We start from the raw sequence: 22,572 nt of genomic DNA, 5'->3' as shown, positions 1-22,572 counted from the left end.
CCCTAGTAAATAAATGGTGAAAAAAGTAAAAATTAGCCATTTATGTGCAAAGGAAAAAAATAAAAAGTGAAGATGTATTTAGCAAATTGAAAATTATTTTACAAATCAACCCCACAGTTTGTAATTATATACGTTACTGGTGGCAGCCATATATAATTTCTAATCTTAAACAGAGAATGAAAATGTCAGGATCAACATAACACCATTTAAATAAAATTTATCTTGGCTTATACTGGAAGCTTACTAATACATTTACACTGTAATGCTTGTGCATGAATCTTGGGTGAAATCAATAGTGCCAGCACACTAAAGTCCAGCCAAGCAACAGATATTTACAATATTCCATTGTGTAACACTGACGTAATGTCTTAGAAACAGGCAGATTTCCTTTATCATGGTATAGACAGACCAAGATTGTTACCTGATGGATTATTGGTGTTCTGTTGGTATGTGGACACCATGTAGCCATGCACCCATTACTGGTCCATATTGCACCCATTATGTGTGGAATGAGACATTTGTTTCATTATTCCTGGCTGAAAGTAGGTTACGGTTATGATCTACCAATCACCAAGCAGCCAGCTCAGCAGGAAGGAATCGGTACAAAATCATTGAATCAGCATTTAGAGCTTAGGATCTCCAACTGGTGATTCCGTTCACATGCACATCGGAAGCTGATATCCGTCATGCATAGAAGAGGGTTTATCCTGCAATGGGAAAAATTTTACCCATGCACAGGGAGATTGGGACTTTTTTTTTGCAGCAGGCTATACCACCCGATCTCATGCCTACGCAGTGCAAGATCGGATGATGGAGCCAGAAAAAGAAAAAAGTGAGACAAAAATGGAGGCGCCGGGACGAAGGGGCAAAATAGGACAGCACAGGACCCATTCAGGGACAAATTAAATAAAAAATGTAATTTAAATTTTTTAAATTTAGTTCTGCCAAAGAGAATATTGCAGCTTCACAAAATAGGAAAATAAAAATGTCTTATAAAAGACAACCGCTGCAGCCTCAAATATAAGTCATAGATCATAAATGCTTAGAAAAGTTTTTGCAATAGGCCAGATTTATTGAAGCTCTCCAAGATAGATCATCATGGGAGAACCTGGGTAATTCAGCAAATCTGGAATGGATCTGGTCCAGGATTGAAAACATTTGCCATAGTTAAATCATAGTGAATGATTTTTAAGAAATCCAATGCAGGCTTGCTGGGTCACCCAGGTACTTCCATGATAGGGCCGATTGGGATCACCCTGGTTCTCCCATCATAGTCTATCATATCCAGCCTTTGAGTGCTTTCATAAATCAGACCCAATATGTCTGTGTTTGTGCATATCGGTTCTCACTGGAGTCCTTCTTTAACCTCAATTATGACGGTGAACTTAGTGGCCACAGCCATTCTTGGATTATCACAGCAGCTTAGACTGAAATAAATTGCCACTTTGTGCTCCCAGACAGAAATACAAGCAATTATTACAGTATGCGGTGAGACACGCTGTTTTCATTTCCATATAAATTCAGGCTTCAGCAGACACTCTGTACAGAGACGCTTCTTAAGGTTTTACAGGTGCAATCAGCAGGCAGCATGTTAATGTGGTCTGAAAATGTATTGTGGAAGAAGCTTGTCTGCAAAGTTTTAAAAAAAATTATAATCAATTTCCCCAAGCAAGCATTTTCAGTTATTATTTTAATGTTTGCTTTGCAGTTATTTTTCACATAATTTTTACACACTTGATGTACAATATTTTCATTACTGTATTACATAGGCAGTTTTAGAGTTCCTTTTATTTCTATCTCTCGATTCCCCTGATCATAACTGCTGAGATAAATTTTTAGCTTGCCTGGAAGATTATTGTTCTCTATCAGTTAACTCTAACTGATTGACTTGCATTGAGAAGGAGACATATATAGTAAGGCACAGCTGCTGTAAGCAGTGGAAAGTAGGACACCAAACCTTTATGTGCTGAACAAATATGGTTGCTGCAAGGTACATGTGTGGGTAAAAAAACAACATTTTATAAACATTCACACACACTGGTTATGTTATTTGAAGCTGAACGCAAAGTAGATATAAAAGGCAAAACAGAGAAGACATAAAGGGACAAGCTAGTACAACCAAAATAGATTACTAGGTGAAAAAAAAAATAAGCCTTAAAAAACAAATGCACGTACTACATCTAAGTGTAGTACTTACCTTGGTGGTAGCAGCTGAATTGTATGGGTCAAATAACACCTTTAGGCTCCACAAGTATGGTCTGGAGCAGAGGTCGCCAAACGGTGGTCAGTGGGAAAATGTTGGTGGTACGTGGCCCAGAGCCTCAGACCATGTCTTCCGTATGGATTACAGGCTTTTCGCGGGTTATGTCTCTGGCTCAGCCCTGCGATGGGATAATGGGTGAGTTCTGGCATTAGGATGTCACTCTGGGGAAGTTTCCTTCCATTTGAGTGACACACGGCCGGAGGTTGTGCATTAAGTGGTCCAAAGGGTCTGAAAAGGTTGGCGACCACTGGCTCAGAGCAGTGTTTCCCAACCAGGATTCCAAGGAACCCTAAGGTTCCTCCAGAGGTTGCTGGGGGTTCCTTGAGCAGTTTGCGACTTTCAGGTCAGTTTAACAGAATCAAATTATCTTGATTCTTGAGTGGCAGCCATCCCACTGGCCAGCAATATATGAGCCACCACACTAATGTACTGTGAGTTGTGGACAAAGTAATTATAGCAGGGGGTCCCTGGAGACCTGAAAGTCATTTCAAGGGTTCCTCCATGTTAAAAAGGTCAAAAACCACTGGTCTAGGGGTTTTATTGAAACAATTAAAATTTGCCTTGAGCAGGTATAGCATGATTTATAGTCCAGAGGGGTAATGTCACTGGGCCCCAAATATTCACTAAATGTCCCACTAACTTCTCCAAAAAGTAGCCTATCCCCCAATGATTCCAATCTCTAAACAAGTCTTTAGAATATTGACCCGCAACACTCACAGGTAGGTTTCTTCCCTTTCTAGTGGGTAATCCATGCTGGCTCTGACCCCAACCATATTTTCACTTCCATGTTATCTAAGCAAGAGGACGGAGACCTGCTAGACCCTACGCTATGTAGATCAACTTAGTCCTTTCCCTGGTTCCCCCTTGACTGGTCTCTCTTTACCACTTTTTAAAGAAAGGAACATTCCCAATACAAAATAACCTTTAATGACCACCGGAAAAGTTAGTACAGGCAAGCTTGGGGCACTTCGCTAACTAAAGAGTCTCTATGTAAAGAATGGTAAGCTGCAATGTGTCTATTTTGGTTTTTGTGTTTAGATTTTTTTTAGTTTTTTCCAAGCAAGTTTGTCCTATTGTTTTGTGTATGACTGTAGTAAAGCAGTGGAGACCCTCTTACTTCTTCTTCCTTTAGAAGCAGGGACTGATCCAGTTTGATGTTTCAATAAAAGGTTAATAAAAATGTTTTACTTTTTTCTGAAAACTCTTTTTATGAGCAAAAATGCAATGGTCAGTAATGCATCCGGGTCTATATTAGGGAATGGAGCTGCACCCCTGTCTTTTGTTGGTTCCAATAGGCAATATATCATTCTCCCAATGGACATTGTGTCCTTCAGGTCTCAATCCTTTATGAAATTGTTTTTCCAACGCAATATACCGAAAACACGCATAAATAAGGAGATGTGTATGTGAAAATTAGTTTTTCAGATTTTTTCCTGGATGCCTCTTAATAAATGTAGGACACAATCATAGATAACTGCAATCTTTTGCTAGGGAGTATTTATGCTACACTGGATTTCACCTGAAGATGAGGAAGAGAAGCTTCTACGAGACTGTGGTGGTGGCTTAGTGGTCGTATGTATGACGTCATTTACTTGGTTTTTTAGGAGTGACATCATATGTACGGCTGCTAAACTGCTGCATAATTCATCCTCCAACTTTCCTCTGAAGATTCATCTCAACAAAGTTCTCCATGTTTCCTTTTGTTTCATTGTTTTGCTACATTCTGTTATTAGGTTACCAAATTCTTCTAGTGGCATTACGTTTGTAAAATTAATTATTGGCTACATTTGAATCCCTTGGAAGTTCCCAGTATTTATTGAAATTATCCATTCGTATTTGTCAGATACCGGGCCCCCCTTTGTTTCAACGCTTCATAGCAGTCTTATCATTTTCCATGGGTATAGTTCTTTTATCTAGGGATTGTGGAGATCTCCCTATATATCCTGGTTTATCCATGATGGTCGATAGTGGCCCTAATGGGCAATTTGCAAGAGTTAATTTATTTAACCAAACAGGAACTCGAATGATTCGCTGCTAGAAGGCAATGCAGACACTCTATGCCATTATTCTTGTTTCTTTTGCAGAATAAAAGCTTTTAGAAAAAAAAACACCTTGACCAGAGTGTGGCCTTTCTCCACTGTAACCCTTATCTTTGTCTACAATCATTACTGTATAGTTAGTCATTCTGTCACTGAGGGGAGAATCGGTGGAAGTGCCCACATGTTGCCTAGGAAATTAAGATCTAGATTATGTTGTCCCCTTGACATTATCCTTTTAGAAAGAATCTAAAATATCCAAGGCTAATAGGGGTCCATCATTAGTTGGCAGGTTCTGCCGGAACACCAAGGAACCTTTGTTAGAAATATCATTAAATCTGATGGACAGTGACACTTGGGTTTTGAATAATAGGAACCATCATTTGTAAATGATAAAAAGACAGACAAGATTGAATGTGGGTGAAAAGAATTTCTGAGATAGATAGATAGATAGATAGATAGATAGATAGAATTTTTAAAGAGACATTGGGCCTTATTTATTAAAGCTCTCTAAGACTGGAGAAGATACACTTTCATCAGTGAAGCTGGGTGATCCAGCAAACCTAGAATGGATTTCTTTAAAGTATTTGCTAGCAAATGTTTTGAAACCTGGACCAGATCCATTTCAGGTTTGCTAGATCACCCAGCTTCACTGATGAAAATGTATCCTCTCTAGCCTTGGAGAGTTTTAATAAATCAGGCCCAATGTCCTGCTTAATATTTCCTAACATGCAGTCTTCAGCTGCCCTGTTGCTCTGTCAGATTTCTCAGGATATACTTAGAGATCCAGGGTTTGGAGAAGCTCAGAAATTAATCACCAAGCACAATCACTGTCACATGACAATGAGGATGATGTCTTCAACCATGCGTAAGTGCCGACATCATTCTAGGCTTGCTTTGGGTTTGGACATCTGGTTTCAGAGAAGCAACAAATTAACCCCCCTGGCTGTATTCCCGAGTGTGACTCGGGGTAAAAAAAACATGCAAAATGTGGTAACCCCGAGCCACACTCGGGAATGCTAAAAACATAAAAAACACACTTACCTTGTTCCATCAGCTTCCTCCGGTGTCCTTACCATCGGATTTCCTCCTCAGGCCGCGTTTTCTTCCTCCGATCTTCAGCAGGCGAGTGCAGTGACGTTTCTCAGGGTTTCCCGCTGACGTCGGTGCATGCGTCGGTGTGTACGGGAGACGCAGCAGAAAATTCAAATAATTTTGTATTGGATTCAATACAACATAGCTGTATTGAATCCAATACAAAGAAATCTTTATTTAATGTATATATATATATTTATATATTTATATTAAATATATGTTATCCATACACCCTTGTTTTAACAGATTTTTGTGTTTTTTTACTTACTTAGTTTATTGTTAAATTTATTAAATATTGGACTTATTTCAGTGAGTTATGCCTAGGAACTATAGGCCTACAATGTAAAATAAATTTCAATGCAAAACAATGTACCGTATCTTTTTGTGTAAAATAACAGACAGAATTAGAACGCCAGGGGGGGTAAAAGGGGAGCATAAGGAAATTCAGTATAAGTGGCATAGGATATTTTTAAAGCCAAATGTTTACTAAAATAATGACCACTTACCTTTACTGGTGAAAAGACCTCGATCCCTCCTCAAACCAGTCCAGTAGGTCCCACGCCACACCAGCTTTTCTTTTCTTTCTAGCGCAGACTGGATCTCCCACTGAGCAGCCGAAACTTTGGATGTATCTTCCTAAAAATGTAAAAATGAGTGCTGATATCACTATGCATCTGTGAAAGGAAAGCTCCTTAAGATGTCCGATCTCAGTTATGCGCAGAAGGAGCAGCCCAATATGTAATATGGATATGTAATGTATGTGTCCTAGGAGGCTGCGGTTGTCCCCTTCAGTCCTTACTGCCACGGCGGTAAAGAAGTAAGGGATCCTCCCCAAAAATTGTTAATGTGTGTAGCTAGAGCATTATATAACACCTCCTTTTTTGTGACACCTCCATTTATTTATTAATTTATTTATTATTTTATTAAAAGTGTTATCCACCTTTTTTTATATAATGTAAAGATGTGTTGATAGTTCGACTTTAAGTGACTTTCACCCCGAATGGAGAATATGATAGCCTCATCAAAATATGTGTGGGGTAGAGTTTGCCCATGTCAGGTTGAGACATTATCCTGCCCTTGTACAATGCATTAGTAAGACTTTGTCTGGAATATGCAGTCCAGTTTGGGCACCAGTTCACAAAAAGGATATAAAGGAATTAGAGAGAGTGCAGAGAAGGACAACTAAACTAATAAAAGCAATGGAGGAGCTCAGCTATGAGGAGAGATTGGATGACCTGGATCTATTCACCATTGAAAATAGGCATTTAGGGAGAATTTGATCACCCCGTATAAATTGTCCATATAGAGATCTTGGTGCACAATTATGTACTTTGGGGTCATTGCATAGGACAAATAATCATTTTTTGCCTCTGGGTGAAAAGGGGTTTAACCTCCGCAATCAGAAAGCCTTCCTTAGAGTAAGAGCTGTTAAAATGTGGAATAGATTCCCCCCGGAAATACTTCTAGCCACCTCAGTGGTATAAGTAAATAAAAGCTGAATAAGTTCATAAATGCACAGAATATAACATTTATACATAATAGCACCAGAGACTTTTGATACAGGTTGCCGATTAGGGGATTAGGGGAAATATCCGATTGCCTTAGGAAGGAGTTTACTTCCATTTTCCATATTGAAGAAAATTGCAGGGATTTTTTTTTCTATCTTTCTATGAATCAACTGTGGGTATAGGGCTCTGTATATGCAGGTTTTAAGTTTGTTTATATTAGCTAAATTACTTAACAGTGACTGCGTCTTATTTAACTATATATTACTCCCTTTTTAAACCTTAAATAGGAATTTCCTCATTAGCTTAAATTTCAATTATACATAGATGAGGTTACTGAAAATGATTTTTTTTCTAATTACAATCAGCTAAGAAAGATAGTTAAAAAAAAGAACAGCTTGGGATACAATACAAATCATCTTACAAATCATCTTACTGTGATAATAAATTGGGTTTCCACTTTGGACATTATACATGAACTAAATAAACAGATAAAGTCTGGAGGAATCTCATTTTTGTACATTTCAGTGCGGGTTTTTTCAGACTGTTGTATTTTCCCTTTCAGGAGTAAACATTATACCAGTAAAGCAGAAGCCAACTTTTTACATACATATATGGGACTTTTAAAGGTGTACAATGGTAAAGATGCATTTGCATGAAAAATCTACTTTCTGAAAGCATTTACTCCATTACTAGCAAAATTTGCAAAAGAATTAAAAAAGTATTTATCAAATGAGCTAAGTTATGTTTTTGGTGTAATGGATTTAGTTATTTTATGTGCTTATTCTATTTGGTATCCAAATGGATTTAGTTATTTTATGTGCTTATTCTATTTGGTATCCAAAGTATGTGTAACTGTTAAAGCTTTATTAAGGTCTGCTTAAAACAAATTGACATTTGGGTACCCCTTGTCTCATTAATTATTGAGTCTATTAATGGATTACCATTTGCAAAGCCTAGGGCAGGGCTGTATACCTCCAGTGCAGATCTGCACACAAACAGCAGTAAAATTAGTAATGTACGGTTCACAAAGAATCAGAAGATTCAGGAGCTAGAGAAATGCTGGCTGCCACTAATCTAGGAAAATGTTAGTGTTCCCCTGAATTATACCGCCAGACTGGATGATGAACAAATTACATATATGCAGGGTATACCCTAACAACCTTTGTTTAAATCTTTAAGGCAGCCATATTCCAACCGACTTGTACATTTCCAGCATTGTTCTAACATATTTCCTTTCTGTGCAGAGAATGGTTCCAGGTTACACCTCTACAGTAAATTATGCTGATCCCACCCTAATGCCCCTTGCACAGGAAGAAGCCATTGCAAGACAAAGAATTATAAACTCTCAGTTTAAATGTTACGAGAAAATGAAAAGGGATTTGCCATATTCAAAGCCAGGTAAACACCCTTCAGCTTTTTTTTATTATGACTATGACTATGACTATTATGCTATGACGAATGGTGGCTTTATTTGCTTATTGTGTTTCAGTTTTAGGGGAAATTTAGGAATCATTCCAAGTTGTGTTGTAGATAACTTTTATATTAAAATGATTGAACTTAATAGTCTTAACTTTAGCTTAAATCTGGACTAAAGGAAGATTAAATCAGTGTAATGTAATACATAAATTCTCATTAAAAAATTAGTCCTGGCTGCAGAAGGCTCTAAACAATCTCCTCTGATGGGTAGATAATTTTGAGACCTGTCTTGTTCAAGCAAAAATTCCTCATATCTAACATTGACTTCCATGCAATGTCAAGTTGAGGTCAAGCTGAAGTCAAATTTAAAATACAGAAATGAGAGCAGAACGCTGGATAACACACTGAGGATCCAGCAACCAAAGCCTGGAACTAGGGAAATGTAAATGGGCCATTAGTAGGACAGGTTCGTGTCCAGGATCAAGTAATCTGATAATTGCCTGCAGGACATACTAATCCTCTTCAGCTGCTCACAGTGTGCCCAGGATGCAGAAAATGACAGAATGAGTAAAATGAATGGTGGAGTTACTGCAAAGCTGATAAATGAAGGATCTGGGGGTGGAGTGGTAACAGTTTGAGAGACTAATGAAAATGTTTCAATCTTCCCACTAAAGCAATAATATATTTGATGTCAAGTGCTAAAAATATGAATGCATTGATTTTCCGAGCAATAAATAATATACTTGTTACAAGCATGGCCGTGATTGCAGCCGCTTCTACACCTGTTTCAATGATATATGTACCATGACTCCCTCCCTCCCCTATTCAGCCCTTGAATTGCTCTTCATAAAACCTATGTAAAGCCATTCCTACAATAATCCGGCATCCATGAATTGACACATATCACACATAAAAGCTAAATGAAAAGCAACACAACTAGGAGCTTAAATGTATTCAAATCTTTGGAAGCCAACCTCATAAAAGCAGCCTTTACAGCAGAGCACATAAATGAAAAGATGATCTTTGGAAATCCGTACGGATGCACGCTCATAAAGATCCAGCTTAAGTTTCAAATGTCATAACCGTATTCCGATGGATCATATCCCCCCCGCTTTATACAATCATTATTACAGATGTCATTCACTCTCAGCTGTACAGAAAACACATGTCCACTGCGTGCTTGGCTTTTCTAAATCGAATGGCCCCCAAATAACCTTCACAGTTTCTCTAAAAACAGATCTTTTTCAGGAGCGAAATAAAGTTACATGCTTGTTCCTTGGAACAGTTTTATCTCAGTGATAGAAAATCCAATAGCAATTCTTAGAGGACAAAGGCGAAATGTAGCAATATATTTTCCTTCGCGGTCTTGTAGGAGGATTGTACTCAGCCTGATCGTATTTTGTAAGACATTTTATTTTATCGAGAAGCTTTTCTGAAGTCAGTTGGAATTGGATATTAGAATTCTGGTTCTCCAAATATTAGTGTAACAGAAGGCGGATTTAGTGATAAGCAAAAATGAGAACATTTCGGAGAAATGTATTGTGAACGAGCAGGCGAAAATATTACGTTTTTAAAGGATCACAGTTAAAAAAACCAATTTAGGTCAATCCCACCACAAGATCGAAGTTGAAGCAAAAATAAACCTGCAATACTCACTTAGCTCCATTTGAACCCAGGGTGCCACCATTTTTCTTCTTCTTTTATTCCTGTAGATGATCTTATGCCATCTTGGGCACGCCAGGACGACATATCATTTGCACAGGCGCATGGGAGTTCATGCATTCCCAACACGTACCTTGCCAGCAATGCTGAGCTGCGCATGTGCATTTAGATTTGACAATTGGCCAGGCAAGAACAGTCATTGAAGAAAGAAGTCCCTTTCTGCAATAATCCACCAGACTAAATAGGGATTTTTGTTCCAATTTAAACCTTATCCCTGACAAACAAGCCTCCACAATGAGTCTTGGCATAGCCACCCAAAATGCATACGATGGGGTTACAACAAAGGAGAGCAAAGGAATGATAAGGACAAAGCATTGCCATCTTTTAACAGAAGGTCCCTGAACAGTCCCCCTCATAGCAGTGTCATGGAGTAGTATGGGGTTAATTTACCAAAGGAATATAGGCTGTTCACATAACAAAATGAATTGCCCCTTGCAAGGAAGACTTCATACATCCAATGGATTGACTTTTTTCAACCTAACTTTGTAACTCTTTAACAATCATGTGCAAGAAAAATCACTGCTGTTTTTAGATTTCCTTGTGCGTGGATATTCTTTGTAAGTAAAGTAAGTAAATTGTCCCTTGCAAGGGAACAACTCACCTTTGTAAGTGAAAAGCCAAAATGTCTTTAGTTATTTACTCCCCCCATGTCAATGAAAGTTGTATGTCATCATGGAATGAAAAAAAAGTAAATATAAAAACATGTACAAAACAAAAGCCTTATAAGTTATAATTGTACCTTACTCAATGGTCAAAAAGCGTTATTTTAATCGTTAGAAATATGACTGTAATTTTGTTCCCCATTGAATGCAGCTGAAAATAACTTCCAAGTAACCCTATTCTGGAGGTCTATTTTAAATCTTTTCACCCAAAATTCGCTCAGCTTTTACCCAAGATATATAAATATTATCAGGGCCGCCATCCAAAAATTTCCCCCATGTTTGAAAGTTCCAGCATTTCAAATTTCTTCCTTTTTTTATTGGAGCCCAGTAAAAAAGTGACCCTTGTCCTTTCCCCCCAGATAGCGGCTCTGTATGATATACATATACACATTTTCCCATTGGGTTAGAAAAATGAATAAAAATATCCTCAAACATTTTCTTTTTATATCCAGCATTAAAAACATGTCAAAAGTTCAAGGTATGTTAACATATCTATAACATAAATATATGTCCTGTGGTGTGTTAGCTTTGTGACCTATAGCACCTGACAGCAGCTTGCCATTCATGTCTGATTGCAATGTATAAAATACAACATCTATACTGTCTTAGCCTATATCTATTTGTCATTTCCTCAATGATTGTTCTATAATAAGCCTTTATTTCATCATCAGAAACTAAAATAATGACATGGAAGCTGCTGGAATGCGTTTATTTTCACATTTTCTGCTGTATTTTCACTTGTACTGACAGTTGTGTCCTTTAAAAAAATACTAATTGGGGTAACTGATGGATTTGATATATTTTACATAGAAATAAGAGTTTTCGAGGATCACTTTTGGATTAGTGTGAGTATAATGATGTCAGGCAATAGGACTCCATTAAAACAGAAAAATAGTAATCTGTGTGGACTGGATTGAAAAAAGTAATTTAAACAGGAGTAATACCTATGCTAGTCTTCAGCCATTTGAAATGTTCAATTAAGTTATGGTTTCCATTTTTTACTACATTACAATGTATTGTTGCACGAAATTGGCAGTCAGTAGGCTAGTGAGGATTAAACATGATGATTGAATGTATATTCTGGAGGGCTGGAAGTGTTGAAGTTAACAGGCTAAATAAGGAACTTGCCATTGCCGACACCCTTAATTCTTGGGTGAAATTTTTAAATCCTAATGATTTAGGGTTTAAGGTTTAAAAAAATAAGTTTTGAGTCATTGAGCTGGAAAAAGTATGCAAAGCAGGAGAATTGTTGTCACGCTTGGGGAGTTGGAGGGGTGCTACGACTTGCACAACAGTGGAGTGATTCCCTAAGAAGGACCAAGCTGCAGAGTCTAAGCAGAAACCAGGTCTTCTCCAGAGCCTCTAGTAGCAAGGATGTTGGGTACCGCCACAACAGCTTGGGCACACCAGGGTGGGCAGGATGATACTTGATACGCAATCACTAGGTGGAAGAAATGTCAAGGAAGGCGGGGGTCGAGGCAAAAGATGTCAGGTCACAAGCCAGGGGTCAAATACCAGGGATCCAGGAAATAATCACTGGTGACACGGGGGCCACCTAAGACACAGAAAACATAGGAGATAGTGGAAGCGACAGCACAGGTCACAGAGAAAACCACAGACACAGAGGATCACTGGAACAGCACAAGGGAACTTGCTGGGAAACAACAGACTGGACCATAAGGGGTTAACACAGGAGCTGGACAGGGAAAGCACTGAATTAACCAACAGGTGTATAGGAAATGCTCAGCAGAGCCAGGGGACCCGGCACTTGTGAAAACACATTGCACAAATGCTGAGCACTGTGTCTGAGCTAGCTAAATAGCCAGGGTGATTAAGAGGCTATTTCCTGATTGGCTGGCAGGAGGGATAATACTAATAAAATCTGGAAGAGCCAGCGTGGCCGGGCTCAGAACTGCAGGCATGCGTAGGAGATAGGTGCCTGCACTTTAGCAAGAAAGAGGTATTTCTAACAATTTTAGTGAAGCTAGAAATCCTTATTTGTATATGTGTGATCAGTAATTTGAAGTATACTTCATAGCAAAATGTATGTGGGCACTGGAGATGCTCAAAAAATTCAGCTTGAATTTAGTCAGATTGGTTAGAAATTCTGAGTTGGAATTGGTATTCTTTTTAATCAGCCAAACTATAGCTGTCAATTACCGGTATAGTATGGATTAGCCATTCTGGCTGCCCGTCAATGACAGCTGTCATAGCCCGGTGGCCAAATTGGCTGACAGAGTAACAGCCGTCATCGGCTGTCAATGACTGGTAAAGTAATGTTGAATCCAAACTCGGACAATTCAAATTCCAAGTTCTGGTATGAGGTTGATGTTAGGGATGAGCGAGAATGCAGCCCTGGGAATCCTTCTGTGTGCGATCCCCGGGCACTAAAGGTTAATTAACCTCTAGTGCCCGGGAATCGCACACAGGATCTCAGAATCCTCCTGTCTGAGTGGGATCCCCAGCTCTAGAGGTTAAATGGGAACAAGTCTCCCCATGCAAAACCTATAGTGCTCTCTAGAGCTTGAGGATTTTCCCATTTAACCTCTAGTGCCAGGGATCGCACACTGAGCTGATCAATGAATGCAGCTGTGGCTGCGTTCATTAATCAGCACAGCCCGCAGGACTTTTTTTTTTAAGGAAAATTTGATCATGATCGAAGAATTTTACACCGGCCGTTCTTGCTTACAATTTTGGTAAGCGAGAACATCCGAATTTGCCATGAGATCAAGTTTAAAAATCTGGCTTGCTCATCCCTAGTTGGGGATCCATAGCTTGGATTCAAGTCAGAATTAACTCTGTTTGCAACTATCCAACCACCACTAGCGTGCATCTTTTCATCATACTTGGCCTTTGTCCAAAAAATGGACATCTCTGCGACTTATTGAGTTCAGGCTTTTCCAGTAAAAACTAAAGTTAATGCTACAGCATGCAAAGATGTTTTAAACAAATGTGCATTTTCAACCTTGTGACAACAGTTTGGGGAAGACTCTTTTCTGTTTCCCATGACTGCCTTTATGTACAACCACCTTGTACTACGAACTACTCGTCTTTGCATCTCTCTCTGCCGTATCCTTTACATGCATGAACTGCAAGCTATAGATTTAGGAAGTCTGAAAATGTTTGTAATTGTATTAAAATGTTAAAACTTGTGTCAAATTCCAGTGCTTAGGCTTGGATTGACTTTAAATTTAAATGTTGTGTCTTGTTTCAGTATCAATAAGTTACCAATAATTAAATATATGTGTTCTCTCAATGAACAGGTCTGTATTGTAATCGAACTTGGGATGGTTGGCTTTGTTGGGACGACACTCCGGCTGGACATAACGTTACCCAGAACTGCCCAAACTATTTCGCAGATTTTGATCCTACAGGTAGAATACTGCTTTCTTTTTTCAAATTGGTTTTATTGTTTTGTCTTGTCAGTGTGAAGAATCTTGTCTCATCGCTGGGAGCAATGGTACCCCATCATTGCTAGTCAGTGGGAGGAATGATGCATTGAAATCCACAGCATTGAAATCAGTGGAAGGAATGGCACCCCAGTATTGGTGTCAGCGTTCAATGGAAGTAACGGTCCCTCATCATTGATTTCAGTGGTGGAAATGGCATCTTTTTATTGATGTCAATGGTCTTTGGGAGGAATGATTCCCACATCATTGATGTCAGTGGAAGGAATGGCACCCTGGCATTGGTGTTAGTGAAAAGAATGGAACCCTGGCATTGGTGTCCGCCTTCAGTGGGAGGAATGGTTGGTGTCAGTGGAAAGAATGGTTCCCGCATCATTGATGTCTGTGGGAGAAATGGTACCCCGACATTGGTGTCAGCAGTTATTGGGAGAAAGGGTAACCAAGCATTGATCTCAGTGGTTAGTGGAAAGAATGTCCAATGTGTTTCTGTGAAGGCTCCATGGGTTATGATACTCCCCATGGCAGCATTAAGCAGCATGTGGTGTCATTATAGATTGCTTTGCTTTCTAACACCTGGTACCAGGTGCCATGCATATATCAGCCACCTCTCTTACTTACAATAGAAAACCCCTGCCTTCTTTGTAGGGCTGGTGTATTGGCCCATATAGGTATATATCAAATCTACTTACCTACAATATATGCATTTGGCCATACACTTTAGGTGGGTTTGTTAGATGTCCACACTCTTCTGCCATATTGTTTATGTGAATCTACAAGAATCAGCTACGGGTTTTACAAGCCATATCAGCAGACAGGTTAACATTATGCATCAGGAGACATCATAACACATGATTTCCATGATTTGACGGTCCTCAAAAGCATCCTTGTCTTGTCACAAATAATAAAACATCTTTGATGCTATAAATATTATTTATCATGTTTAAACATCGGAGAATTGGGAAAAAATCCCCAATCCCCATCAAACATAATTTTCTTCATAATGCCATCTGTTCAGTCTCCATTCTGCTGACAATACATCCCATCTACATGACAGAAACAGGGCACCTTTCTTAATTCATAAAACATTCTGCAAATGTGCGCAGTGCCGCTGCCATGCTGTTAGCAGTCCTAATCCAAACTTTTATTTCCCTACCCAACGCTCTGCAGGCGGCGCATATTATCTGTTTGCTTCTCGGCGCACAGATGTCAGATGAAATAGCTCTAGGCATGTTCTACACTATGTTTAAATATAAATATGATTTCACTAAATGACTTTTTGATCAGGGATTTTCTGCCTTAGATGAAAAAATTGTACAGGCTCAGGTGTTAGAGTCACAGGAAAAGGGAAAATCATAATAAAATAAAAGATAAATGGAAAGTGTGAGCCTTTCCATGGTGGGGGTTCACTTGCTGTGATGCCCTGACACTTTTTCCATCTCCTAGAAGAGTCTGCTTTGTTGTAATGCAAAAGTAAATGGGAAAAATATTCAATGGTAATGGAATAATACTGGTCATACCAGTCCAGACAATTGGGGCCCGGAGAGCTGAGATTAGAAAAAGGGACAATGTATATAATTAAGAACCCACCACTGCCTAACAGCTTGGGTGAAAAGTTTAGTCCGTGATAACACATTTGGTTGGTAAGTGCAAGATTTTTAGAGAGGTCAACACTGGAGTCTAAAAAGAGGGACTATTTAGAAGAAAGAGGAGGAGAGGGATTTGGGTTCCAATATGGGAAAGCTGTAAATGGGGACCAGCTAAGAGGAATGGTGATATGCGGCTGTTGCCCATTATGTAAAAATGAGAAGGAATATTTCAGGGATCACGTTGTTGGAGATGGTAATTTACATTTTGAGCATGCTTAAAAGCAAAAAGCTCCTCGAGCCCCCAAATTTCTCAAGCAGTTCAGTTCCTCTCCAAATAATATACATATCACTTCTTCTCCTATGTTATGCCATGGCTTAGCTCAGCGTAAACTCTTAAAAGAAGAATTCAAGCCTAGACTGGGTTTCCTATCTTTGCATTTGGCAACAGGATAGAGTGGCAGAGAAGACAGAAAAACTATTGTATGTGCTTCTGAGGAGGCGTCCCACCTTCCTAAATAATGTAAATTCCACAATAAATATAGCGTAAGTTTAAATTGAACAATAACTGCTAATAAACTGTGTAAGAGACATAACCTTCTGTGTTCATTGACTCATACATATCTATCTGCATTGGATATTTGAAGGTAAATGGGATGCCTTCATGGTAATGCACTGCAGACAATAAGCATTCACGAAATGTGAAGACTTTCAGCAGTTCATCATTTCATTTCCCATTAAGTTAGGAGGCCAACTAAATATTCTCATTTTATTCTTGAAAAATAAAAAGCACCCTAAAAATCCTGTACTGTTTATTTTCATTACTGAAAACGTTCCAGATTAGTCAAGCGCAACTGCTGAGACTTTTCAGCTGAAATTCCCTAATTTGATTTTCGTTCCCATTTGAAGTGAAACCAAATTGAATGCATCAACGCAAAATGATAAAAGTTCTTCATAAGACCGAGAGAGGCTCAATACCGTTGGCGGTCTGCTAATATATTAGCCGCTCATTGCAAACTGACAGTTCTGCTTGTACAGAAACTGCGGAATCTATAAACATTTTAATTATAGCTGGAGGTAAAGAGAAATGTTATTTGTAAGGATCATTGCAATGAGAAATGATAGCTAAAAATCATAATTTCTCTTGCATAATACACCACACTTGCAGCTCTGTGAAAGAGATTTGAAAAAGTTTCTTAACTTAATCAGCTGAGTAAGGCAAAGCGGACTGTGGCTTCAGTGCCGTCAGCGATAATTTTGGTGTGAAGACTTTTTATGATAAGTAACTGTCCCTGGTGATGGTACATTAAGGGACCCCCTGGTGCCAAGCATGCCTACTTCTCCAGGTCGTCTCTGCTCAGAGTAGCTACAGGCAAAAATGAAATAGCATAAAGTCCATTTAGCTTACCTAGGATATGTAAATCCAATCATGAAAATTCCCATAAGCTTTACCACTTTAATATAATTTTAGAAGTCATTTTCAGTCATTTTAATACTTTAGCTTTCTTTGGAAGGGTGACGATCTTATTATGAATATCCATATTAAAATATTTTTTAGGACAAACTTCAAAGTGCGTTCTTGATGGTACATGGTTCCAACGTGACATTCCAAGTTTGATATAATGTCAATATTGGGGATAAATATAGAATGTGGGTGCCACATCCACTTCATAAAGTCTATAATATTTATTTTTAAATTTTTTAGTTATGTTTGTTGCAGTATTTTGCTTTTATTTATGTCCCATGCCTTCTGAGGAATCAATGTGTGTTGCAAAACGCATAGACAAATGAACAATCTTTGTGAATTAAAGATTGTAAACTCAAATCTCACATATATATTATGTTTTTATAATCAATGATGATACAAGATCAGACAATGATATTTGGTGCCTTAAAATCCAAGTTTGAAATTAGGAAATAAATATTTCTCTCTGTTTCTGTAATTCCCCACACCGGACTCCTTCCTTCATATTTGGTGGCAGTGCCAGGTGGTGTTAAGATTCCGTTTTAAAATTTGTAGACTCCTGGCAGTGTTATTCCCTCATCCCATACCCAGGCATCCTGCAATAGCCCTCCTCAACAATAAACCTACCTCCCTCACCGCCAACCCATTCCAGTTTCTGATTCATATTTTGGCAGCAGCCAAACAGACCATAGCCAGAGCCTAGCGAACCCTCTCCATAACACACTCCAAGGCTCGAAAACATATCTCCTGAACACTTGCTTTGGAAAAACATGCAGCCCATCCCTCTGATATTATAATATGATCTTCTTGGATTACCAAATTCCTCCCTTTATTATTTCTCAGGTTTCTGTCCATTACATTTTTGGATGGGCATTGCAAGGCTCCCAAATCACCTTCCCCTTCTTCTACAATCCCCTTGCCTTTCCATTCTTTACCTTTTTCCTTCTTCCTTCCTTGCGTACTTATACCATGAACTCAACTTCTCTTTTCTGTTTATTTGGTGCGTAGGTGTTATTTCACTTTACCTTGGACTGGGGGTTGTTTTCTCAAAAGTTAATGACATTCTCCATTACCCAACCTCCTTACAGTCTTGTATTTCTATTCATTTGTAATATTATTCCGCTGTTTCCTGACAAGGGACTATGTTTTCTTCACTTATTATATATTATTCACATACCAGGTTTGTTCTTTGTTCAGGGTCTCACTTCCTTTTTATCCATAACTCTTCAATAATAAATAACTGAAAGAATAAAAAAACAAATAAATAAATAAACAACTGTCTGTCCTTGTCTTCCTCCCATGCTTTTTCATTTTTATCCCATCACACAAGCTTCCAATGATGATCACAAGTGGCTATTCCAATGTACTATCAGTGGTCACCATCAGTAAACCAATCAAAAGAATCAGAAATCAGAAGTGACTGCAGATAGGGATTAGGTGTGCGTCCATCTCACCATGTATTAAAACTGAACCTTAGCCATCAGCTCAGCCTTTCAATCTTTTTTTAACATGGGGGAACCCTTGGAATAACTTTCAGGTCTTAGGGAATCTATGCTGCAATCTCTATATCCATAGCTCATTGTACATTAGCGTGATGGTCAATAGGAAGAATGCTTCTTACATTTCTGGCCAGAAGGCAGAATGTCACCCATATAGATAGTCAAAATGATCATTGGTGTCAGTGGTAACTAACCTGAGACCTTCCAAATCGCTCATGGCTGAAGGAACCCCTGGCAACCTCTGGAGGAACCTTAGGCTTCCATTAAACCTTAGTTGATAAACTCTGTATTAGCTGATTATTATTTTTCAAAAATGGAAATTTGAGGGGACAATCACTGTTCGCTGTGTACCCTGCCAACCACATGGTTAGTAAAATGAACATGAGCTGTGAAACCATTGTTAGATTACACAGCAGGCAACATTTCCATTGACTGGTGAATATCAGGCTTTACATGTACATTAAATAAAGTTGAACTATAATACCATTGAGTTCACATTCTGAGTTATGACTCAACCATACGACTTTAACAGCTGGAAACATTTTATTTGTTTGCTGTGTTGTGCATGTTTGGATTATCACACTTGTAAATGCTTCCAATAACAGTCATCTGTATATCATGATTGTTTTTTTCCTCCACATCTACATTCTTCTTAGTGGCTAAATTCATTTTTTTTCAGAGAAAGCATCAAAATATTGTGATGAAAAAGGAAACTGGTTTCAGCACCCTGAAAGCAATCGAACCTGGTCTAACTATACGATGTGCATCACTCTTACTAATGAAAAACTAAAGGTAAGTAAAAAAAGGAGGGGAGGCATTGTTATCCAATTTAGGAAAACATGTAAAGTTTAACATATGAATGTTGATTTCAAGTCTTTGACTATCAAATGATTTTGTTTTATCCCAACAAAAATATTTTGAACAGGGTTGTAACAACAAAGAGTTGGAGTCAAAACGTATTCAAACCATTATAATGGTTTAGGAAAATGTGTGTGCACAGTCAACACGTTTCAGGGTCTCAAGAATGCCCCCCTTCGTCAGAACATTCTATAATATACGACTACAGTACATACAATACAATATACAATGCAATACAATACATACCATACAATATTATAATCGTATACAACTCCAGGTTTCTGGGAAACAGCTGAGCTGCCATGCACTGTGTCAGCTTTGGTTGGTAGGATACCAAACATTCCTAACTTGCTCTGCTCATGCCATGTAATTTAATTTAACCTTTTAAAAAAAAATTTTAAAAACACATCTTCTATTGATTACTGTTTTTAATGTTAGCAATGACAGTCACATTTGGGCCGGAGGTTTATACTGGAGTATAACGTGTTTTCATTGTTTTCCAGGTAAACATAGGGGCCTCAGTTTATAGTATTTATGTATACATGATCTTTTGGCTGAAGGGCACAAACTCCCACATTTATACTCTAAAATAGATACAAAGTATAGGCCAAGTGTATATGCATGCCTATAGTTTTAGAATGGGATGTCCGACAAGCTTGTGTAGGTGTGATGGTCTGGTGCACATACACATTTAAATATGAACATACATGCATTTGTAACTCACAACCATGTTTGTACAAAAATCCCATAACTGCATGGAAAAGCTAGATATTAACAATGATGTCCCATTGTATAGCATCCAATTCAATGCCACATATGATAGCCGCCATTATAGACTACAAGAGTGATACTCTCTATAGGATTACTATACAAAGAGACAACTGTGTGTTTAGGAATATTTTATCTCACTCCTTCATTTTAATTATGGTTTCTTTATCCTGGGAAATTTAGCTATTCATGACACATTATGGAAAGCTTTATTGATCTTGTTCTGATGTTCTGCACAGCTTCATTTCCAATAGACATTAAAATTCAGTGCTTGATTTGTCATTTTTCCATCACTGATGAAGTTACATGAAGATCCACAGCAATTATATGCAGAATATGGTCATAGCATCTTCAACGTGTCTAGGAAACATCCCAATATAATATAAATGGTTTGGAATAATGAAGCATATGAGTGGTTGAATCCATCCAGCACCTGCTGATGCAAATCACTTTTTCCATTCCAAATGCACTTTTCATGAGCTTCATACAAAGCCCTAATGGACTGACACACATACATATTTCTGGGTAATTAAATGCATTTAAACATATTAAAGTAGCACATGCAGTGTCTGAGTCATCTCCTTTGTGGCTGATGGTTCAGCGCTGTGTGTTGGAAATGGATAACTTCCCTGGCATTTCCTTTGGAAAAGATATTTGGCAAGTTATAAATGCAGCTTCCTGAAATGTTGGGTAAGGAATATCTGTACTCTGAGCTGTGATAGAGAAATACACACCCTTGCGAATAACTTACTGCACGTGTATTCTGTTGGAAATAGGAATCATTTTAATGGATTAGGGAAACTTTCCAAGACTAATAGTTCGGCTTTTGTAGATGTTGAAAAATTGCCACTGTTAGAGAAAAGTAACAGGATCTGCGTAAGATAACCACCCCATTGAGCAGATGCAGTCTTTATGATGAGCATGCAGAGAAGCATCCAGTGAATTACTCGGGGATAACATTTACAGATAACAACATATGGACAACATTGATCACATGGCAGAAACATGTAGATGAATACACATACCACGGAGAACCAACAATGCAGTATAGCAGAACAGCATATAACATGTAGATAACATAAAAAAAGAGAACAGCGTCATCTAGTAGCCATTTTAGGCAGACCACAACATATAAGCCATAAGGCTGTTGCATATTCCAACACTTATCACCCAGCCAATTAATACTCACCTGTCCTGTGGGGAGAAGACCCCTGAGGATTTTATGATATAGAGAGAGAACTTTGCTGGAGTTGATTTAAAGAGTAAATCTGAGGGGGATATGATGCAAAAATATTGTTGGGGTAGATCCAAACAGTAGGTCCTGGGAGGATGTGACATCGAAAGCAAGGTTAGGGTAGATCCAAACAGTACCTCCTGGAAGGATGTGACACGGAAAGCATGGTTGGGGTAGATCCAAACAGTAGGTCCTGGGAGGATATGACACAGAAAGCATTGTTGGAGTAGATCCAAATAGTAGGTCCTGGGAGAATGTAATGCAAAAAGTATAGTTGCAGTGGATCTGATAAATAGATCCTAAGAGGATATGATACAAAGAGCATCACTGGAGTAGATCCAAAAAAGATTGAATAAGTTAAATTGAACACTTATGAAAAGGCAGAAAATGAACAGAGCTTTGGTGGGGGAGCATTTTCAGAAAAACTAGAAGTTAAAAAAATACAATTTTTACCTCAATAAATATATGTAATAGGTCATTTCAATCTTCATCGATACGACTGCAGTCTTGGAGAGGGAGGTCAGCACTTTGGGCCAATCAGGTGTCCTGACTGACAAGGAAAGCAGAAAAAATAGTCTTCTGCTACCTATTTACTATCCAATCAAAGACCCTGAGCAGGGAGGTGATTAGGTTGTTTTACATAATTACACATTCAAGCCTTTTCAGATTACATTACAGTTTACTTATCAGTACATTAAGTCCACATAATTAACCTAGAGAAGTAAAGTGCAAAAGCCAACATGTTCCAGTGACTAAAATATTTTCAGCCTCTTCATCAGGGCTTATTGCTTCATGAGGTGGAGGAAAAAACTTAATGTGGGGATAAAAAAGATTAAATGTATACGATGGAAAACTAATTGTTAAAGTATGTTTTAAAGTTCTATTAATAATATTAACAAACACAATGTGTTATGAACGAAGGTGTGGACCCACTGTGCCGCTGGCCAGGTAAACTCTAGAGGGGCGTAACTAAGCAGCCACCCGGTCTTCACTAGAGCCTCTGATGGTGAGGATAGGCTTGGGCTGCGGGGTAGCTACCAGGTGCCACTCCAGAAC

General features: G+C 38.4%; 1 protein-coding gene across 1 annotated transcript in view; it reads left to right on the top strand.

Moving 5' to 3' along the window:
* The window catches only part of CALCR (calcitonin receptor), a 157,876-nt gene that overhangs the window by 83,260 nt on the left and 52,044 nt on the right, over positions 1-22,572 (top strand). The window contains exons 3-5 of the mRNA XM_072412873.1: positions 8,147-8,300; positions 13,966-14,076; positions 19,336-19,448. Of these exons, the coding sequence (XP_072268974.1) occupies positions 8,147-8,300; positions 13,966-14,076; positions 19,336-19,448 (378 nt within the window). The remainder of the gene's footprint in view (positions 1-8,146; positions 8,301-13,965; positions 14,077-19,335; positions 19,449-22,572) is intronic.

This window comes from Pyxicephalus adspersus, chromosome 5 (genome assembly GCF_032062135.1).
Source record: "Pyxicephalus adspersus chromosome 5, UCB_Pads_2.0, whole genome shotgun sequence".
Classification (NCBI taxonomy): Eukaryota; Metazoa; Chordata; class Amphibia; order Anura; family Pyxicephalidae; genus Pyxicephalus; species Pyxicephalus adspersus.
This window is presented reverse-complemented; position numbering and strand designations above follow the sequence as displayed.